Here is a 19,813-nt window from a genome sequence, read left to right on the forward strand (position 1 = left end):
ATTATCTCAGGAATGCTCGTAATTGCATTTCTTTGATGTCCTCAACATGTTTACCATTTTTTGTAATAAACTAGTATCAGAGGCCTCAGATCAGATATAGCTTTACTCTAGCCACACTGCTGAATATGCAGAGCTGAGAATTCTGATAGCATCAGGATCAGATGCTTAAGTATTAGTGTGTGTTTTGGGATATTAAGTTTCCATAGTGGGCCCAACTGAGGCAGTACACATAATGTCGGGTTTTTTTCTACTTCCCCAAATGACGTTCTGCTTGAAGGAGCCAGATGCCAGATGGTCAGATAAACAAGAAACAGGACAGGGTGCCTGACATTTTCAGAGCAGATCCTGAAGACAGAGCACCAGCTAAAGGAAGTCACACATGCATGCTATATTCAATTGTGCCCTAGAAATTGTCCCTGGCCAGTTGGCATAGTGGATAGAGCATCAGCCTGCAGTACAAACATCCCTTGTTTGATTCCTGGTCACAGCACATTAGAAATGACCATCTGCTTCTCTTCTCCTCCCTCTTCTCTTCCCTCTCTTCTCTTCTTGCAGCCAATGGCTCAAATGGTTCAAGTGTCAGCCCCAGGCTCTGAGGATAGCTTGATTCATTGGAACAACAGCCCCATATGGAGGTTGCTGGGTGGATCCCAGCAGGGGGCGCATGTAAGTGTCTGTTTCACTCTCTTCTCTCCTCACTTAAAAAAATTACCTCTACTGGATTGCAATAGAAAGCTATTAATATTTTTGGTGTATTTTCAGGATGTATGCCCCAATATCCACACTGGGTAGGCCAGAAACTGAGAACAAGGCCCATGCACCAGGCTGGAAGCCAGACCTGTTCTTAACCTTCTATATCAATCTGTCTTTTAACTTTCATTATCTGCAAACAAAGCAGAAAAAAATATCCCAACCCCTTACTTCATCTGACCACTCATTCCTGGGTGAACCCAAACCCCCTTTGTTCAATATGTACTGTATTTCTAATAAACTTTCACTATACTTGCTTCTGCAGTTGCCCTGTCTGAATTCTTTCTCCCAAAGAACACAAGACTAGAGGCTTGGGATTGAGGTCCACTTTTGGAACAACTGTGGCCTGAGTGAACTGACAGTACAACTCTTCTTAGGATTTTTCAGCCAATGTCATGTTTATCCACTGGACTTTTATCTATTGTTCCAGCTGTCATTGAGGGTATTTGGTTTAAGTAATTGGTTGATGGTTGATAGTTAAATTCATTACTTTGTACTGTTTAGACATGCCTGTATCTTACCTAATTTTATCAGGACATCTGCGTTTATTACATAGAAATTATCTTTAAAGAAGAAAATTTTCTAATGTATATTTGTTTACCCTAAATCGCAGTCAGTGCATCAAAGCGAGAAAAGAGCTTGATAACTGCGCTTTTGCCGGTTATTTGCAAAATGGCATTTGGACAGGGACACTTGAATTTCCCGGCAATACACCTGGGGAAGTCCTGACAACAACTTCACCACCTTGGATTGAAGGAACTACATTACCCAGAAGGGGGTGCGCCGACGACCGCAGATTATGCCAGAGAAGGCTCCAAAGTGTGTTTCCGCTCAGGTACAAGGCTTAGGGGCGGGACTTCCGTGGCTCTTCAAGCTCGTGGTTGGTCTCCTTTCAAGATCAGTCTGCGCTTCTGGAGCGCAGAGTCGCTGTGGAGATTCTGGGAAGGTAAGGCGCGAGATTCGACAGTGGTGGTCCCGCCGCACAGACTGCAGTGTGAGTCTCGGCGACGCCGCCGGGGCGACCTGCACCAGGCTGGGACCGGGACCGTCGTACCTGAGCCAACTCTTCCCCTTCCGCTCCGGCCCCGCTCCTGAATTCCCAGTGTTCAAAGACGATGGCGGCGGCCGCGCTGAGTCGCCCTGTTGATGTGAGTGCGCTGCTGGGCAAAGGAGTTTGTAAATCTTTTTTTTTTTTTTAATTTACCCATTTTTATTGTTAACGATGGTGGCCCCGGTCGGTTAGATCAGCGGTAGAGCGGCGGCCCGGCGTGTGGAAGTCCCGGGTTCGATTACTGGCCAGGGCTAACAGGAGAAGCGCACATCTGCTTCTTCACCCTCCCTCTCTCCTTCTCTGTCTCTCTCTTCCCCTCCCACAGCCAAGGTTCCACTGGAGCAAAGCTGGCCGCAGCGCTGAGGACAGCTCCATGGCCTCCACCTCAGGCGCTAGAATGGCTCTGGTTGCAACGGACCAGCACATCAGATGGGCAGAGCTTCGCCCTCTGATGAGCATGCCGGTGGACCCTGGTCTTGCGCATGCAGGAGTCCGCCTGCCTACCCCCCCCCCCCCCACACACACACACTCACTTAGAAAAGAATAGAAAAACAAATGGAGCTGGGCTGTACAGCGTGTGCTGGTCCTGAGAGCAGGGCAGCTGATTGCAAATTGCGAGTTGCTTTCCTGCTTGGGAAGGGCCATTGTTTTGCTAATGTTTGCTGGGGGAGAGGGTTTTCTGCCAGAAAGGAAAGAATAGAAAGGGAAGAGAGATTCTGTGCCCTCCATTGGAAGGTGCTGCAGGATTTCTTTATTTTCCTTATGAGGAAGGAAGGGCAGGACCCCTATTCCCTGAGAGAGATGAAAGGAAAAGAATGCAAGAGAAAGGAGCCAGCAGGGGTAGCCGAGTCAGCCAGTGATAAATCAACTACATCCCATAGTAGTCATCATGGATACTTAGGAGTCACTTATAATACAAACCAAGAATAGCAGGATCTGTATGTAACTATGGCCAGTGATCTGGAAACCGCTTCCCCCTCACTGACCCCACCGAAACTTTCCCTCCCCTCTCTTTGAGTCCCGGGAAACCTTAAGAAAAGAAATCACATGCCCATTGCTTAGATACTGTAAAGGTATATAACCTGTAAGAATATCAAATTCAGGAAGCCCATCTTTTGGAGCTGCAAACTTTATGTGCGCTGCTGTCTTTAATAAATTCTCGTTCCTTTATTTAAAGTTATCCCTGCCTGACCAGGCTGTGGCACAGTGGATAGAGCTTCAGATTGGGATGCAGGGGGCCCAGGTTTGAGACCCCGTGCTTGCCAGTTGAGTGTGGTCTAATCTGGTTTGTTCAAGACTCACCAGCTTGAGCCCAAGGTCGATGGATTGAGCAAGGGGGCACTAGGTCTGCTGTACTTCCTCGGTCAAGGCACATATGAGAAAGCAATCAATAAACAACTAGGGTGCCACATCAAATAACTGATTCTTCTCATCCCTCTCCCTTCCTGTCTCTCTCTCTCTCTCTCTGTCATGGAAAAAAAATAGAATGTTATCTATCCTCCTTTGGTTAGCTTCCTGCTACACCTGATCTCTTGCCCTCCTTGGCTTTCTTGTGGCTTTCCTGTCTTGGAGAGACACCAATAAATAGAATAGCCCACCATCCTTGGGCTCCACTGTTTCTTTTTTTTTTTTTTTTTTCATTTTTTCTAAAGCTGGAAATGGGGAGAGACAGTCAGACAGACTCCCGCATGCGCCCGACCGGGATCCACCCGGCACGCCCACCAGGGGCCACGCTCTGCCCACCAGGGGGCGATAATCTGCCCATCCTGGGCGTCGCCATGTTGCGACCAGAGCCACTCTAGCGCCTGGGGCAGAGGCCACAGAGCCATCCCCAGCGCCTGGGCCATCTTTGCTCCAATGGAGCCTTGGCTGCGGGAGGGGAAGAGAGAGACAGAGAGGAAAGCGCGGCGGAGGGGTGGAGAAGCAAATGGGCGCTTCTCCTGTGTGCCCTGGCCGGGAATCGAACCCGGGTCCTCCGCACGCTAGGCCGACGCTCTACCGCTGAGCCAACCGGCCAGGGCTCCACTGTTTCTTTACCTTCTGCCTGAATTCAGTGAAACACCTGCATGTGAATGGTCATGATGGTGGCGGCCCTTGGCCTTACAAGCAGTCAGTCACGTCTTGACTGGGAGGCAGAGGCCTATGCTTTCATTCTTAGGGTCCTTGGAACCATAGAAGTTTGTGAACAGAGAGAGACTCGGGTTTTCAAGACATTTTCAATCTTGCTGAGAGAGAGAACAGACTGCATGGGTGATGAGGACAGTGAGATCTCGGAGTTGAGCCCTTGTCCAAGGTCACAGAGCTGGAAGAGGCAGCACTGAGGACTGAGTCCCAGAGAAAAGACAGTTTGCTGGAGTTCAGCGAATCCAGAACAGGTCAAGGAGTAGTGGTTGTGTCTTTCCACAGGATCCAAAGGTTGAAAAACCACTTATGTAAACTAGACAAGTCAGGATAGTGTGTCAACGATTCTCTCTGGTCCTGACTCTACCTTGTGTCTGGGATCCTGGTGCCTCTATTTCAGGGATCAAAGCAGGACAAAAAGACCCAGACAACTTGATGAAAGAAGTAGGGTTTATTTAGCTGGCAAAGCTTCATGACCCCAAAAGAGGCAACAAAACACGTGCTCCCTGAAGTTAGATTTCTTACATATTATATACCTTTACAGCTTGAGCTTTCACGTGACAAATGCCTGATTATTCTGACTTCTTTGGTTGCAGGCCTATATGACTTTCATGTCTTAGGGAGGGGAAGGAGAGAGGAGGCTGGAGGGTCTGTCCTTGATAATCCTATCACTAATTCTTCTTACTGGAGTTGCATGTTTATTTCAAGAAACTAATAATAAGCAAGATCTACACCTGTGGTTTGTTATTTTTCTGACTTTTCTATCTGGCCTTGTTCCTTCATTAAAGAACTCTGAGGTCACAGGCTGGAGCGTAAGACCCCAGACATTGCAGGCTCCCCATCTTCTGCAATCTTCTGGTTTCTCCTTCCTCACTTCCAGACTGTTTTCTTGGTGTTTTCTCAGTTCTTAGATGTGGAAATCCATGCAATACCCACAAGCCCTGTGTCCCGAGTGCAGGCTACAGGTGAAATGACCGTGCCCCAATATATGCTGATAAATGTAAACAGATATGGAAGGTTAAACCAGGGAGAGTCGCCAGCATGTCAAAATGCTTGTAGATGCCACTGAGTTGAGAACAGGTAGCACATGTTTCCATTCTTTGTGTATAAAACAAAGAGCAGGGAACTAACTCTAGATTAATACCTGTAAAATGTGAGTGACAGGTGGTGGCATCTACAGTATTATGGAGATAATGGAGCATTTGCATAGGATAAAGGAGTCGGTCTCTCCTGGATTTAACAGGCTCTATGTGGCCACACCGTGGAGGACAGATAATGGGGTTAAGGGAGGTGGCAGGAACTCAGGGGAAGGCATGTGCTATAACCATAGGAGTGCTGATGGACCAGAGTTGTTGCCATGGTTCAGTTTTTTGTTTTGTTTTGTGACAGACAGACAGAGGGACAGATAGGGACAGACAGACGGGAAGGGGAAGAGATGAGAAGCATCAGTTCTTTGTTATGCTACCTTAGTTGTTCATTGATTGTTTTTACATATGTGTTTGGAACCGGGCTATGGAAGGGGGCTACAGCAGAGCGAGTGACCCCTTTCTCATGCCAGGGAACTTGGAGTCAAGCCAGCAACCATGGGGGTCATGTTTATGATCCCACGATCAAACCAGCAACCCCGTGCTCAAGCCAGCGACCTCGGGGTTTCTAACCTGGGTCCTCTGCATCCTAGTTCAGTGCTCTGTTCATTGTAGCACCGTCTGGTCATTTCCATGGTTCATTTTGTTAAAAGTAGGGCAGAGTAGAGTTTTAGACACTGCAACTGAGGGGGAGAAAGGGAAGAGTTGGGGACAACCCAGAGATTTTGGTTCTAGGAGCAAAAGCAATGGATGCTCCATCAACTGCTGGGTAAGATGGTAGTAGGTTAATTTTCCATGGAAATCTCAGAAGTGTTTTCTTGGCTGTGGTAAGACTGAGAAGGTATCAAGTGGGAAACTGAACACACAAGTCTGGAAATCTGGGGAGGGATACAGGATGGAGACGTGCAAAAGCTGTGGGGTTTTTTTTCTTTTTTTGTTTTTGTATTTTTCTGAAGCTGGAAACGGGGAGGCAGTCAGACAGACTCCCGCATGCACCCGACCGGGATCCACCCGGCATGCCCACCAGGGGGCGATGCTCTGCCCCTCTGGGGCATCACTCTGTTGCATCCAGAGCCTTCCTAGCGCCTGAGGCAGAGGCCACAGAGCCATCCTCAGCGCCCGGGCCATCTTTGCTCCAATGGAGCCTTGGCTGCGGGAGGGGAAGAGATAGACAGAGAGGAAGGAGAGGGGGAGGGGTGTGGAGAAGCAGATGGGCGCTTCTCCTGTGTGCCCTGGCCGGGAATCGAACCCGGGACTCCTGCATGCCAGGCTGATGCTCTACCACTGAGCCAACCAGCCAGGGCCCAAAGCTGTGGTTTTTTATGTAACAGGGTGGAGTTGAGGTAGACATTCAGGACAGAGTGCATATTTTGGTGGAAATGATCACAAAAGCTCAGTGGTTTGTCTCCTTGTCACCTGATTGGGGTTGCTCCTCCTCACAAGCAGAGGTGAGGAAGAGGAGTGATAGTGGCATCAGAGTGGAGAGAGAGTGATTCCCCCAGGTGCTCAAGGCTGGATGGGATAAGATATTGGTAGCTGTAGAGGTCAAGGGGTATTTGAGATGAAATGATACTGAGGGCAGGATCGTGCTTCACAGGAATTTTACCTTGTGGTTTGCTGGGCTCTGGCTAGTGTTTTGCCTTGCTGGTGGCTAAGGTCATGGGCAAATATGGTCATTTGGAAGTGGCATTGTGCTGGTAATGGAGACCATGTCCTTGATTTTGTTAAGGAAAGTTTGAGTGGTGAGAAGAGGATTGTGGATTGTGAAGGAACAGCACGAAATGTGGAAAGGGGTCATTTCTTAGTGAAATTTCCATTGGGATCTGGGTGACAAATATTGTACCAATGATCAGAAGTAGACAAAAAGGATATCAGAGCCTCATTTAGGGCTTTTTCTGGATTTGGGATCCCTCAGACCGTTTCAGAGTTTCAGAATCCTGCTTGAGTACATTAAGCGCTCTCTGGATACCATATTCCAAATTCATGGGTGAGTTCACAGAGATCCCTGAGGTATGAAGCAGGAAGGTGGCAGAGCTGAGAGAGACTTTGGTTTTAAATATGCGAAGGAGGTAGAGATTACACAATGGTGTGTACAGCTAGAGCATGTCTGAGAGCCTGGTGAAAGAATTTAAGGATAAAGCACAACCCACATTTGACTGGAATGGAGGCATAATGTGGGATTCTCAGTGCAATTTTTTGGCAGGAAGGATGAGGCCCTGCAGACACGACCCTGAGATTAAATCGTGGTTTTCAACCTTTTTACACTTGGGGAATTGTGAAAATAGAATTATTGCTAATGTAGAAATCATCCTGATCATAAGCTAATTCGACTAATATCATTGTATCTGTAATATTTCTGTAACATCAGGGTGATTAACTTTCTCGTGGACCAACCTGAAATTCCTAGTGAATCGGTTCATGAACCATCTGTTGAAAAACACCTGCTTGGGTCTCATTTACTTGTCGTCCCTCTTAACCCAGCTATTGTTGCTGAGGGCAGTAAGAGTGATTAAACGGGACTGGGCTGTCTCTGAACTGGTGAGTCCTGGAGGGAGTTGTGGGGGAAGATTGTAAGGAGTAGGATTGTGGGTTCTCAGAAATACTATTCTAGTTTCATTTGTATTAATTCCTACAGGTCGGTGTAACTTTCGGAGATATTGCCCTGTATTTCTCCAGGAAGGAATGGTGCCTTCTTAATGAGGCTCAGAGACGCCTGTATCTGGATGTGATGCTGGAGAACTTTGAGCTTATATCCTCACTGGGTAAGAGCCTCACTATCCCCAGTGACCTGGCCTAGGATTTGCATTTCCCTGTGCCTTCTATCCCTGTAACATTCATGTTTTCACATGTGAATTGTGGGCACTACTTGGTTTTGCAGTGTTCTGGGTACTTGCTGTCCTTGGTAGGGCTTGTTTGTTTGCATTTTCCTCTTTTCTTCCTGCAGCCCCAACACCTGATGTACTAAATTTTTTTATTGGTGTTTACATCATGTGGCCTAATATAATTGATTTTAATGTGTTTGTGCACATTGAGATTACTGCAGCAGGAAAATCCTCCAGGAAGCTTTTTGTTGAAGAAAAAGTAGTGGACCCAGCCTTTATTTTAGTGTCCCATTGTATACTGGCATCTTTGCTGAGTGAGGTCTCCACGACTGACTGACTTTTGGGGCTGAGTAATGGGTAACTACCATTTCTTCAGAGTTTAACTTACTTTTCTTAAAAGTCACCCCATAGAATCGTGCCTACCTGTGACAGATGTTCATTTATGTTGAGAAATCTTTTTTCCTATAAGGTCAACATGTAATTCTCCAGTATTCTCTTTTGTTCAGGTTGCTGCTGTGGAGCAGAGGATGTGGAGGCTCCCACTGAACAGAATGCTTCTGAAAGGGTGTCACGGGCAAAGGATCCTAATGTGGCTCTGAGTTTGCAGAAAAGACACCCCTGTCAGAGTTGTGGCCTCGTTTTGAGAGACATTTTCAATGTGGTTGTGCTGCAGGGGTCACAGCTGTTGAAATGTGGTGCATGTGAAGAACTCTTTTATTTCAGTACAAAGTGTCAGCCCCATGAGGATCGTTATGTGAAAAAGAAGCATTTTGAAAGACATGTGAACAGGGTCTCAGTTGCAAAGGACAACAATTTCCATTTATCCCAGATGACTTTTACCTGCCAGGAGGTAGGGCTGGACATCCTTACTGAATCAGGACATCTCCAACAGCAGGCTACTCATACCATGGACAGGCCAGATGAAATCTTAGTGTCTGCGGTGACTTTGCAAACAGGAAAAAATTATCATCAGAATGTTCACACAGGGGATAGACCCTATGAGTGCATTGAATGTAGGAAATCCTTTCTCACAAAAAGTGCTTTCCATTGTCATCAGAGAGTTCACACTGGAGAAAGGCCTTATAAGTGCAGTGAATGTGGGAAATATTTTCGCAGGAACTATGACTTTCATAGGCATCAAAGAATTCACACAGAAAAAAAGCCATATGAGTGCAGTGAGTGTGGGAAATTTTTTAAGGGGAAACATGACCTTCGTATTCATCAGAGAGTTCACACTGGAGAAAGGCCTTATAAGTGCAGTGAATGTGGGAAATCTTATTTCAGTAGCTCTAACCTTCATTGTCATCAGAGAATTCACACTGGAGAAAGGCCTTTTGAGTGCAATGAATGTGGGAAATCTTTTAAGCTGAAGCATCATTTGAATTATCATCAGAGAATTCACTCTGGGGAAAGGCCTTTTGAGTGCAATGAATGTGGGAAATCTTTTAAGCTGAAGAATCATTTGAATTATCATAAGAAAATTCACACAGGAGAAAGGCCTTTTGAGTGCAATGAATGTGGGAAATTTTTTTCTAGTAGCACTGGCTTTCGTTGTCATCAGAGAGTTCACACTGGAGAAAGTCTTTATGAGTGCAGTGAGTGTGGGAAATCTTTTGGGCTGAAGTGTTATTTGAATTATCATCAGAGAGTACACAGTGGTGAAAGGCCTTTTGAGTGCAGTGAATGTGGGAAATCTTTTCTCAGGAGCTATGATGTTCTTAGTCATCAAAGAACTCACACAGAAGAAAGGCCATATGGGTGCAGTGAATGTGGGAAATCTTTTAAGGGGAAATATGACCTTCAAATTCATCAGAGAGTTCACACTGGAGAAAGGCCTTACAAGTGCAGTGAATGTGGGAAATCTTATTTCAGTAGCTCTAACCTTCATTATCATCAGAGAATTCACACTGGAGAAAGGCCTTATCAGTGCAGTGAGTGTGCGAAATCTTTTAAGCTACAGTATCATTTGAATTGTCATAAAAAAATTCACACAGGAGAAAGGCCTTTTGAGTGCAATGAATGTGGGAAATTCTTTTCTAGTAGCACTGGCTTTCGTTATCATCAGAGAATTCACACTGGAGAAAGAAAGGCCTTATAAGTGCAGTGTTTGTGGGATATCTTTTGCTAGCAGTTCTCAACGGTGTAAACACATGAGAGTTAACAGTAGAGGACAATCTTAGAAGTATCAGAAATGTAAAATTTTTTAATAAGTGTTAACAACAGTGTAGATAACTCTGAGGCTCAATATGGCTCATTTTAATTTTATGCATGTGTATCTGTTATACAGGATTCTTCCCAGATTTATGTCTGCAAATTTCTGTTGCCAAAGGTAGTTCACCCGTACCATCTAGCAGGTGTCTACTGTTTACACCAGCCGCCATCCTTATGTGCTTAGGGAAGCTGATTTTTTTTCTCTATTGGAGTAAATTATAGGTAGTGTGAGCTATTAGGGGATCAGCATTAATTTAACTACTAAGTTGTGACAGGGACCTGACTCAGTGTTGATCTCAGAGAACATCATCTGCTTTCAGCTGGCAGCTTGCAGATGTACCACATTTCAGGAATCGAGTTTCCCAAAATACCTGTGATGAATATTTAAATGTTGAAGTCACTGATGCAAGAAATGCCATAGCCATGTCCCATTCATTTGTAAAATAATAAAGCCCCTTTTGATCGAGTCCTCTTTAATTTTGGGTATTTTATTTACTATGTTATTTAGGTTATAAGTTGATTTTGGCTCTAAGGCATGAAAAGGTCAACAACTTTTATATGGGTTTTAAACATTCTATGCCTTCAAAGGCACAGTGTGGTGCTGAAATCAGCTTTTGCCAGATTTTTTTTGTTACCCATATCCTCCTAGGATAGACTGCCAGATTCTGTGGACCTAATCTGCAGGCTAAATGCCATGACTTTTAGGATACTCAGATCGCTTTGAAGTGGGAGTAGGTTTTGCAGTATCAGTTGCTTCTGGAAACACATGATTTTTTTTTTAATTTACAAGAACTGCCAGTATTGGTGAAAAATTATTTTTGAAAGTGTTCCAAAAGGCCATCTGCCATTTTTATTTTTATTCAGTGATAAAAGGGGAGGCAGAGAGACTTCTGCATGTATCCTGACTGAGATTCACCTGGCAAGCCCACTGAGGGGTGATGTTCTGCCCACTTGGGGCATTGCTTCATTGATCAGCAACCGAGCTCTTCTTAGTGCCTGACGCAGATGCGATGAGCTTCTTCTGCATCCTGGTCCAATTCACTCTAATCAATCCATGGTTGCAGGAGTGGGAGAAAGAGAGAAGCAAGAGAGGGAGGGGTGGAGAAGCAGATGGGCACTTCTCCTGTGTGCCATGACCCAGAATCAAACCTGGGACTTCCACATACAGTGCCAATTTACTTTCTATTTTGATAGATCACTGCATTTCCTAGAATGTATATGATGGGATAGAATTACTTAATCTGCTTATAATTATGTTGCATTTTCACAGATTCATTAATGTTCTATAAGTAGCTCTTTTTTCTTCGAGTAATATTCCTTGATTGTATTATTATTTCTTTATCTGTTCATTTGTTCATGGAGGTGTCATTATTTTACATTTTTAAATATTAAAAATAAAGCTAGTGCAAACTTTTGTGTATACTTTTATTAAGAGAGAGAGAGGGACAGAAAGGATAGACAGAAAGGAAGAGAGATGAGCAGCATCAGTTCTACATTGTGTCACCTTCATTATTCATTGATTGCTATCTCATATGTGCTTGCTCAAGGGGCTACAGCAGAGCAAGTGACCCATTGTTCAAGCCAGTGACTTTTGGGCTCAAGTCAGCAGCCATGAGATAATTTCTATGATCCCACGCTCAAGCCATCAACTCTGCACTCAAGCTGGTGAAGCCTGTGCTCAAATCAGTGACCTCGGGGTTTCAAACTTCGATTTCTGTGTCTTTGGCTTACACTTTATCAACTGCACCACCGCCTGGTCAGGCTTCATGTGAAATTTCTTACTGAATTTTCTGAGATAAGGTCTATTCCAAACTTGAGAGAATAAGACTAGGACTTGGGAATAGTGGTTCCAAACCACTTTTCCATCTGGTGCTAGGATAGCTTCAATGTTGGTATTCATGAAGATTTGGAATGTGGGCATCTGTACTTGATATACAGATTTTGGATCCCAGCATCTCAGCCTTTTTAGGAAATGATAATTTCACCTGCAAACGCAGTAAAAGTGTATTCTGAGGACTTCAGATGATATCTGGAAGAATATGGTTGAGCAAACCACAGAATAGTATTAATGTAGGTTTATAATGATGACTACTAAAATAGCTAGAAAAGAAAAGGCTCTATGAAGCTTGAGAACAGATAAGTCTCAATGGGTGTTAAATAAAGGACAGTGAGTCCTAAGATGAGAGAATTAACATGAGCTCCGAGTCTCCTAAAAACTTGGCTAATGGATGATATTGTTTCTACAAATTGTGAGTTCTTTCATAAAAATTTGAGAAAAAAGTAGATGAGAATAGGTATAGTAAGATGTGAGAAGAAAAATTTAGAAACATGAAAGGAGAGCCACGGTGACATGTTTCATTGCTTCTGCAATCATATAATTATCTCAACTGTTGCAAGGAATCACCTAGGTCTGTGTTATACATCAATGAATAAAGAAATATGTTCAGCCTGACCAGGCGGTGGCGCAGTGGATAGAGCGTCGGACTGGGATGCAGAGGACCCAGGTTCGAGACCCAGAGGTCACCAGCTTGAGCACAGGCTCATCTGATTTGAGCAAAAGCCCACCAGCTTGAACCCAAGGTCGCTGGCTCCAGCAAGGGGTTACTCGGTCTGCCGAAGGCCCGCGGGCAAGGCACATATGAGAAAGCAATCAATGAACAACTAAGGTGTTGCAACACGCAATGAAAAACTAATGATTGATGCTTCTCTCTCCATTCCTGTTTGTCCATCCCTGTCTATCCCTCTCTCTGACTCACTGTCTCTGTAAAAAAAAAAAAAAGAAAAAAAAAAGAAATATGTTCATTATCTAGCTTCTTCAAAGCCCTTATTGAAACCCAACCCATGCCTTTGGCTGGCTGGCTGGCTGGCTGGCTGGCTCAGTGAAGAGAGCGCTGGCCCAACATGCAGATTTCCCGGGTTTGATCCCCAGTCAGGCCAAACATGAGAGGCAAGCATCTAAAGCCACCATCTGCTTCTGTTTTCCTTCCTGTCCCTCTCTGTCTCCTCCTCCCTTGCAGCCTGTGGCTCAACTGGTTCGAACATCAGCCCCAAGCACTGAAGATGGCTTGATTGATTTGAGCATTGGCCCACGGTGGGGGTTGACAGGTGGATTTCAGTTAGGGCACTTGTTGGAGTTTGTCTATCTCCCCTCCTCTCACTTAAAAAAAAAGTGCTAACCCATGAGTCAAAAAGAAAATATTTATTTTATAGTAAATTATAAGGTAACAGATGCTGTAGAAATATAAGAATGAGAAATGTGGTTCCTAAGGGTTTTAAGGGCTCACATTTAAATGAGAGGTGAAATATATGATTACATTGGGAAGATGTTCCATGAATAAGAAAAAATACAATTTGTGTTTACAGTTTGAGTGACTACTTATATGACTGCTTTACCATTTGCAGGGTAATAAAGATACTTTAAATTTTTTTTGAAGTTTGTTTTTATAATTTCCGGTATGACTTGAGATTTTTGTTAACACTTCCAATTAGCTAGTTTTAATGTTTTTCAAATTTTTGTTTATTTTTTTGTGATATTTGCTCAAAAATTTAAATAAGTTTTCTGCAGAATTATTGATTTTTTTATGGCTAAATCTATTTATTCCAAAATAAACAAATAGAGGAGTCAAATCAACCCCATCCCCGCCTCCTTCCTCTGTTAACAATAAATAAGTTTATTCTTGTATTATAATAGTAGTGACAGGGACAGGGTGCCGGTGCCAGGGCCAGCGCCCCTGGCCCTGCCTCTCCAGAGTAGTGTTGAGTTATTAGATCACCATGATCTTCACCCCAGTGTCATTATCAGCCCGGTAGAAGAAGGGGATGCAGGAGGTTTTGCTCAAGCCTGGGTACTCGTGGGGGCTCTGCAGCTCACACAGCAGCTGCACGATCTGCTGTGCGGTGGAGTTCACAAGGGCAGCCGGGCTGGGCTCCCCACTGTCGGCGAGGCTCACCTTGTGAAGGTCTCCCTGGCTATGAGCAGCGCCAGGGGCCTGGGAGGCCGAGGGTGCTGTCGCGGGCTCCCCAGCCGGATTCTGGGCAGTGCCCAGGAATTTGCCGTACAATTCATTCCGCTCGCTCACCAGGCGGACCACCAGCTCCTGCAGCTCCAGGAGCTTTACCTTCATATCCTTGTCCTTAGCCAGCTGACTAATGTACTCCTCCTTCTTGTGGTGGCGCTCCTTCAGCACTGCCCTCTGATTCTGGTAAAAGGTGATGTAGTCTCTGATGGTGTCTGTCTCCCCTGACAGCTGGATGCAGCGATGCTCCAGCTCCTCCACCCGCTCCTTCAGGTCCACGTTCTCATGAGCTTGGTAAAGCGGCTCTGCAGCTTGTCCATTGCCTCCTGGAGGGCCTGGTGGCTCTCTGCAGGCACACTGACTCCGCTGCTGCCTGGGGCTGGGGTCTCATCCTGGAGGGCGGCCGCCAGGTGCACCAGGCGCCGGCAGTACACCCTCTGCTGTTTCAGCTGCCTGTGCAGCCGGGCCTGCTCTTCCTCAGCACTGGCGAAGGCTGTGTTAAAAAATGCCACTATGGCCTGACCTGTGGTGGCGCAGTGGATAAGGCGTCAACCTGGAAACGCTGAGGTCACTGGTTCAAAACCCTGGGCTTGCCTGGTCAAGGCACATATGGGAGTTGATGCTTCCAGCTCCTCCCCCTTTCTCTCTCTCTCTCCCCTCTCTATAATGAATAAATAAAATCTTTTTTAAAAAAATGCCACTATGGCCTCCCGGCTATCCAGGTCCTCCGGCATGCTCAGCTTTGGCCCGGGAGCCTCCTCCTCATCCTCCTCTCCGTCCAGTCCGTCTCCTTCCCCAGGCTGAGCCATGTGGCTCAGCTGGGCCTGTAGCTGCTGGTTCTGTTGGTTGACAGCTTCCAGGATCCCCTGGGTCTCTTGCCTCTGCCTTGCCCTGAACTTCCTCCTCCTCCTGCTGCTGCTCCAGGAGCTGGGATTGCAGCAGGAGCTGCTTCTGCAGCAGCTCTTTGTCAAGGACCAGTTGCTGATAGGCAGCTGCATACTGCTGCAGGTGGCTCAGGTACTGGTCCTGCCGCTGCTGAAGGCTCTGAGCCTCCTGGCTCTTCAGCTCCACCATCTCCTTCAGCTCCCCCAACTTCTCCTGCAGCTTGCCCAGCTTCTTGGCCAGCTCCTTCTTGACATACTGCTCCGTCTGAAGCATGCTGGTGATCTCCATGTTCTCGTTGGTCAGTCTGACAAAGCTGTCCTGCAGCTCAGCCAGCTGCTCCTTGAGCTCTCGGTTCTGGGCCAGCACGCGGCTGATGGTGGCGCGGTCGCTCTGCATGTTCTCCAGAATCTGCTGGCGCATCTCGGCCTGCTCCCCCCAGTGCTCGGCCTCGCGCTCCAGCGCCAGCAGCCGCTGTCCCTGCTCCTCGTTCAGGCGGCTCAGACCTTCGTCCTGAATCTGGGCCCACAGCTGCTCTGCCAGGCTCTCCAGTTCCTGCTGTAGCTGTTCTGCTTTGGCTTGTAGCTGCTGCTCCGCCTCGGAGGGCCCTGCTGGAGGCTCCTGGGCCAGGGTGACAGCTATCTGGCCCCTCACTTGGGCCAGGCTGGTCTCCAGCTGCAGCACCGGACTCACACTGTTCTCCTTCTCCTCCCTCAGCTTGCACATCTGCTCTGACATCTGTTGCATCTTCTGTTGCCAAATGGCATTCTCTTCTCTCAGATTCTCCGCATACTGGTCTCTCTCCACCTGCAGCTGCTTCAGCAAATCCTTCAGCTGCTCCATGCGTGTCTCCAGCTGGGCCCGCTCTTCCAGGGCCTGCTGTAGCTGCTCCTTGCTATCCGGGGTTTCCGACTGACTAGAAAATTGCTGCAACAGGAGCTCTGACATCTCCAACTTCTTCCGCAGCTCTTCCGTCCTGAGCTGCGCAGTCTCCCTGTCGGTCACCAGGACCTGAAGCTTCTCCTGCAGCTCCAAGTTCTCCTGCTTCAGGTCTTCGTTAGTTTTGTTGCTCTTGTATAACTCCAGCTTTAGGGCGTCACGGCTTTTGGTGAGTTCTTTGTTGCTCCTGTCTGCCTGCTTCTGCTGCGTGGAGACAGAACATTGCATCCGCTCCAGGTCCCCAACGCGCTGCTGGGCGGACTGCAGGAAACCAGCCAGATCCTCCGCCTCTCCTGTTTTTTGCCGGGCTGCTTGCTGAGTGTGAGCCAGGGCTGTCTGTAGTTCTGTCTTCTCGGACACCAGAATCCCTATGGTCTGGATGTGAATCTGTAACTGCTCTCTCAGAGCCCCTTGTTCCTTTGCAAGCTTCTGCTTATACTCCTGCTTCTCTTTTTCTACTTGATCCACAAGTTCCTGGTTCTGTTGTTTCAGTTCCTCTATCTCGCTACTAAGTTGTTTGTTTGTTAGATTGCTGGAATCCAGGGCTAGAGATAGCTCTTGGTACCGGCTCTCCAGAGCCTTTATATTAGCAGAAGATGCTAGCCCCTCCCCATTGACAAAGGGTGCAGACTCGCCCACGAGGCCGTTGAGCTGCCGCGAAAGCTGGTGCAGGCTCTCTGTGGACGAGGATGTGCTTTCAGACAGGACGAAGGGACCATTTTCAGGATCACAGTCCCGAGTTGATGACGTAGTACTAGGGGAAAGGGCACCGCCAGGTGACATGGTGTCAGCAGAAGGCAGGGCTGCGGGAGTGGCGTGGTCTTTGGGTGCATCCTCAGACGAGTGACAACCATCAGAAGTGGCAGTCTCAAGGCTACTGCCATTTTTAATCTTCTTTTTCTTCTTAGCTCCTGAAGGAACACTAATGCCTCACTGCTGCTGAAATTCTCTCAACTTTTTCCTGGCCCCGGCCAATTTTTCCTGTCGGACTTCTTCTGACATCTCAGGAAGGGGCCGAATTATTGATTTTTTAATACTTATTACATATATACATAGGCATAATTTCTTATTAATTATAAAATTTTATTCGATTTTAAAGTTAATGTTCCTGCCTAACTTGTGGAGTCTCAGTGGACAAAATCTTGACCTGGAATGCTGAGGTTGCTGGTTTGAAACGCAGGCTTGCTTGGTCAGGGCACATAGGAGAAGCAACTCAGTTGATGCATACTGCTCTTCCCTCTCTCTCCTCTCTAAAATTATTTGAAAAATTTTAAGAAGATACATAGGGGAATTAAATTTATGTTTTAAAAAATGTGTTCTCAATATCCTTTTGAGAATGCCAGACTATCATGTCACCACATATGTTAAATGTTTTAAGAGACTGACTAGTCATGGTGCAGTGAATTGAGCATTGACCTGAGAGTCTGAGGACCCAGGTTTGAAAACCTAAGGTAGGTAGCCTGAAGTCTAAGATTGCTGGTTTGATCCCAAGGTCACTAGCTTGAGCAAGGTGTCACTGGCTCAGGTAGAGCACCTGGAAGCTTGATATCCCGTGTCCAACCACTTGGTGTCAGCATTAACAAACCCTTCAGAGCTGCCATGAGAGATGAGTGGAACTAATGGATGAAGTCTTCTGGGGACATTTGACACCCCAGGAAGAGTGAAGAACCAAGTATAGAAGTTTGTACCTGGGTGAAAAGATCCTGGGATAATATGAAGATTGAGATTGTTATCAAGTCATTTAAGAAGTGTGGTCTTTCAAATATCATAGATGTAACTGAGGACAAGGCAGGATATGAAGACAGTGATTCATCATCAGACAGATGAGGACAAAGTAATGGATGGGAGTTTTGATAGTGATGAGGAGTTGTATGAATTTTATGATGACTGCAACTTGAATTCAATAACTTTATGGAATACTTTTTTTCAAATTTTGGGCCCCTAATTTATGGTTCATCTGATACAAGAGAGCATCTTATACATGGGGAAATATGGTACTTTTAAAATTCCTATAAATATGATTTGTGACCATGTTCCTAATATTGCATTGAGAATGCCATAGATATCATCATTTCTCCTGTAAATGTTTAAATCTGTGTGTAAGTCACCCTTTTATGATAAATACAAAAGCATTTTTAATTTATTGATTAGAAAGAGAAAATAAGAGATAGGATTGGAGAGAGGCTGAAGGAGAGAGAGTGAGAGGAATCAACTCACAGTTTCTTCACTTTTAGTTATTCATATATGTGCCTTGACTTGGAGTGGGGGTGCTCAAGCCAACCCAATTACCCTTTGTTTAAATCAGAAACCCTGGGGTTAAGGCGGTTACCCTGTGCTCAACTTGGCAAGCCTACAATTTAGCTGGTGACCATGTGACTTTGAATTGGGGTCCTTAGCGTTCCAGGTCATCACTTAATCCACTGTGCCAACATTAGTCAGACACAAAAGAATTTTCATACTGATCAAAATACCAATAACTTTGTCAGCATTTAATTCCTTTATTGTCACAGTCCAGCCACGATGAGTCTATTACAGGGTCTTTGAACGGGAAAAGGCATGGAATTGAATAAATGATAGACAAAGACTTAAAGACAAATACATACAGATGGGTTTGGGAGAATGGCATGGAGAAACTAGCTTCCAGTCTCTTTCAGAGAACATGGGTGGGACAAGTGAGAATCAGGTATAGTTCTTTATTAACTAGGCAGGTGACATGGGGGGTTGTGTCCAGCACCTCTGTCCCCTAGATATATCCAAATTTGAAAATACCCTGTTTATATTTTGGTCCCCAACAGATCCCCCTTTTGTATTTTTTAAAACTTCAGTTTGTTTGCTGTGATTCATATTCATCTGAAATCTCATGTTCTGATTTGGAGGCAGACTGGGAAAATATAAAATAAACAACAAAATTAAAATAGCCAATGCTAACAGATACTATAACAAGTGTCCTAATACAATTAAGTGATTAAAGCCTATTAGATTATCAAGCAAAACTTAACTAATACAGCAGAATCTAAAATAAATTTCTTACAGTTTTTAATGTCCTTAACATGTTAATATAAGTTCATCAAGTTTATGTTGACACCATCACTGCTTCATATTATTTGTAAATGTAACCCAACCCTACTTCAGTTTAAGAACTGTCCCAAGGAGCAGGAGTCACATATATTCAGGAAAAGTTCACAAGGCACTGAAGTGTGGTCACATTTCCACACTTTGCAGGTAGAGCCCAAGTCCCAATGACCAGTGCTTCTAGCTGGCAATAATTCAGGTAGACTGGAAAAGCCATCTGCAGCATGTATGGAGATGGAGCTTCCGTTTTCTTTAAACTGGAGAGATGAACCCAGGGTGCCTTTCCCTGGAGCTCTGCAACCATGGCCTGGTGAGAAGCACCTTGGGATACACTATGCTGGGTGGTAGAGGTAAATTCGTCTAAATTAGGAGCAGTCCCAGCCTAAAATAGGTAAGGGGCATTGAGGCAGGAGGATTAAAGGAGACATATATTAAACAAAGCAACAGAAAATAAGACTATCAACACCGACAACAGAGATCTTTGAGGGATGGATTAAAACCTGAATATTCAGGCAAGGCATAGTAAATGGCCCTTCTGTTCATAAGAAATGAGATCAGTTTACCTACTACTAGAAGAAATATCTTAGTCTTGTTCACAGTGATTTGACATAGGGCCAATGGCTATGGGCACCTTTAGCCTTCAGTGGCAAGTTCCAGCAGGCTGGGCAAGGTTAGGTCACCGGTGGCTGGAGCAGGGCTGGAAGAAACTGAACTCTCCCTTAGAGGAGTGAGGGGGCAGCTTACCTTCCAGTGTCCCTTTTTCCCACAGCAAAGGCATGTCCCTGGTGGGAGCCAAGAAGCCTGGTAGACTTTAGCTCAATGACCTTTCTTTCCACTCTTGAAGCAGGGCCCTGATGGAGTCTT

General features: G+C 45.7%; 2 protein-coding genes across 2 annotated transcripts; one reads left to right on the top strand and one right to left on the bottom strand.

Moving 5' to 3' along the window:
• Positions 1–1,673: 1,673 nt before the first annotated feature.
• On the top strand, positions 1,674–11,437 carry LOC136331780 (zinc finger protein 587-like). The gene is made up of 4 exons (XM_066270803.1): positions 1,674–1,898; positions 7,376–7,545; positions 7,643–7,769; positions 8,336–11,437. The coding sequence occupies exons 2-4, from the start codon at positions 7,426–7,428 to the stop codon at positions 9,925–9,927; spliced, it is 1,839 nt and encodes a 612-aa protein (XP_066126900.1). The 5' UTR covers positions 1,674–1,898; positions 7,376–7,425; the 3' UTR covers positions 9,928–11,437.
• A 2,332-nt stretch (positions 11,438–13,769) lies between these two features.
• On the bottom strand, positions 13,770–16,900 carry LOC136331815 (golgin subfamily A member 2-like). Its single transcript, XM_066270855.1, is given in 4 exon segments — positions 13,770–14,337; positions 14,340–14,574; positions 14,764–14,935; positions 14,937–16,900. Coding segments are annotated over 4 exon segments (2,883 nt in total). The 5' UTR covers positions 16,880–16,900; the 3' UTR covers positions 13,770–13,804.
• Positions 16,901–19,813: the final 2,913 nt, after the last annotated feature.

The sequence above is a fragment of the Saccopteryx bilineata genome, chromosome 3, assembly GCF_036850765.1.
Source record: "Saccopteryx bilineata isolate mSacBil1 chromosome 3, mSacBil1_pri_phased_curated, whole genome shotgun sequence".
NCBI classification, from domain to species: domain Eukaryota; kingdom Metazoa; phylum Chordata; class Mammalia; order Chiroptera; family Emballonuridae; genus Saccopteryx; species Saccopteryx bilineata.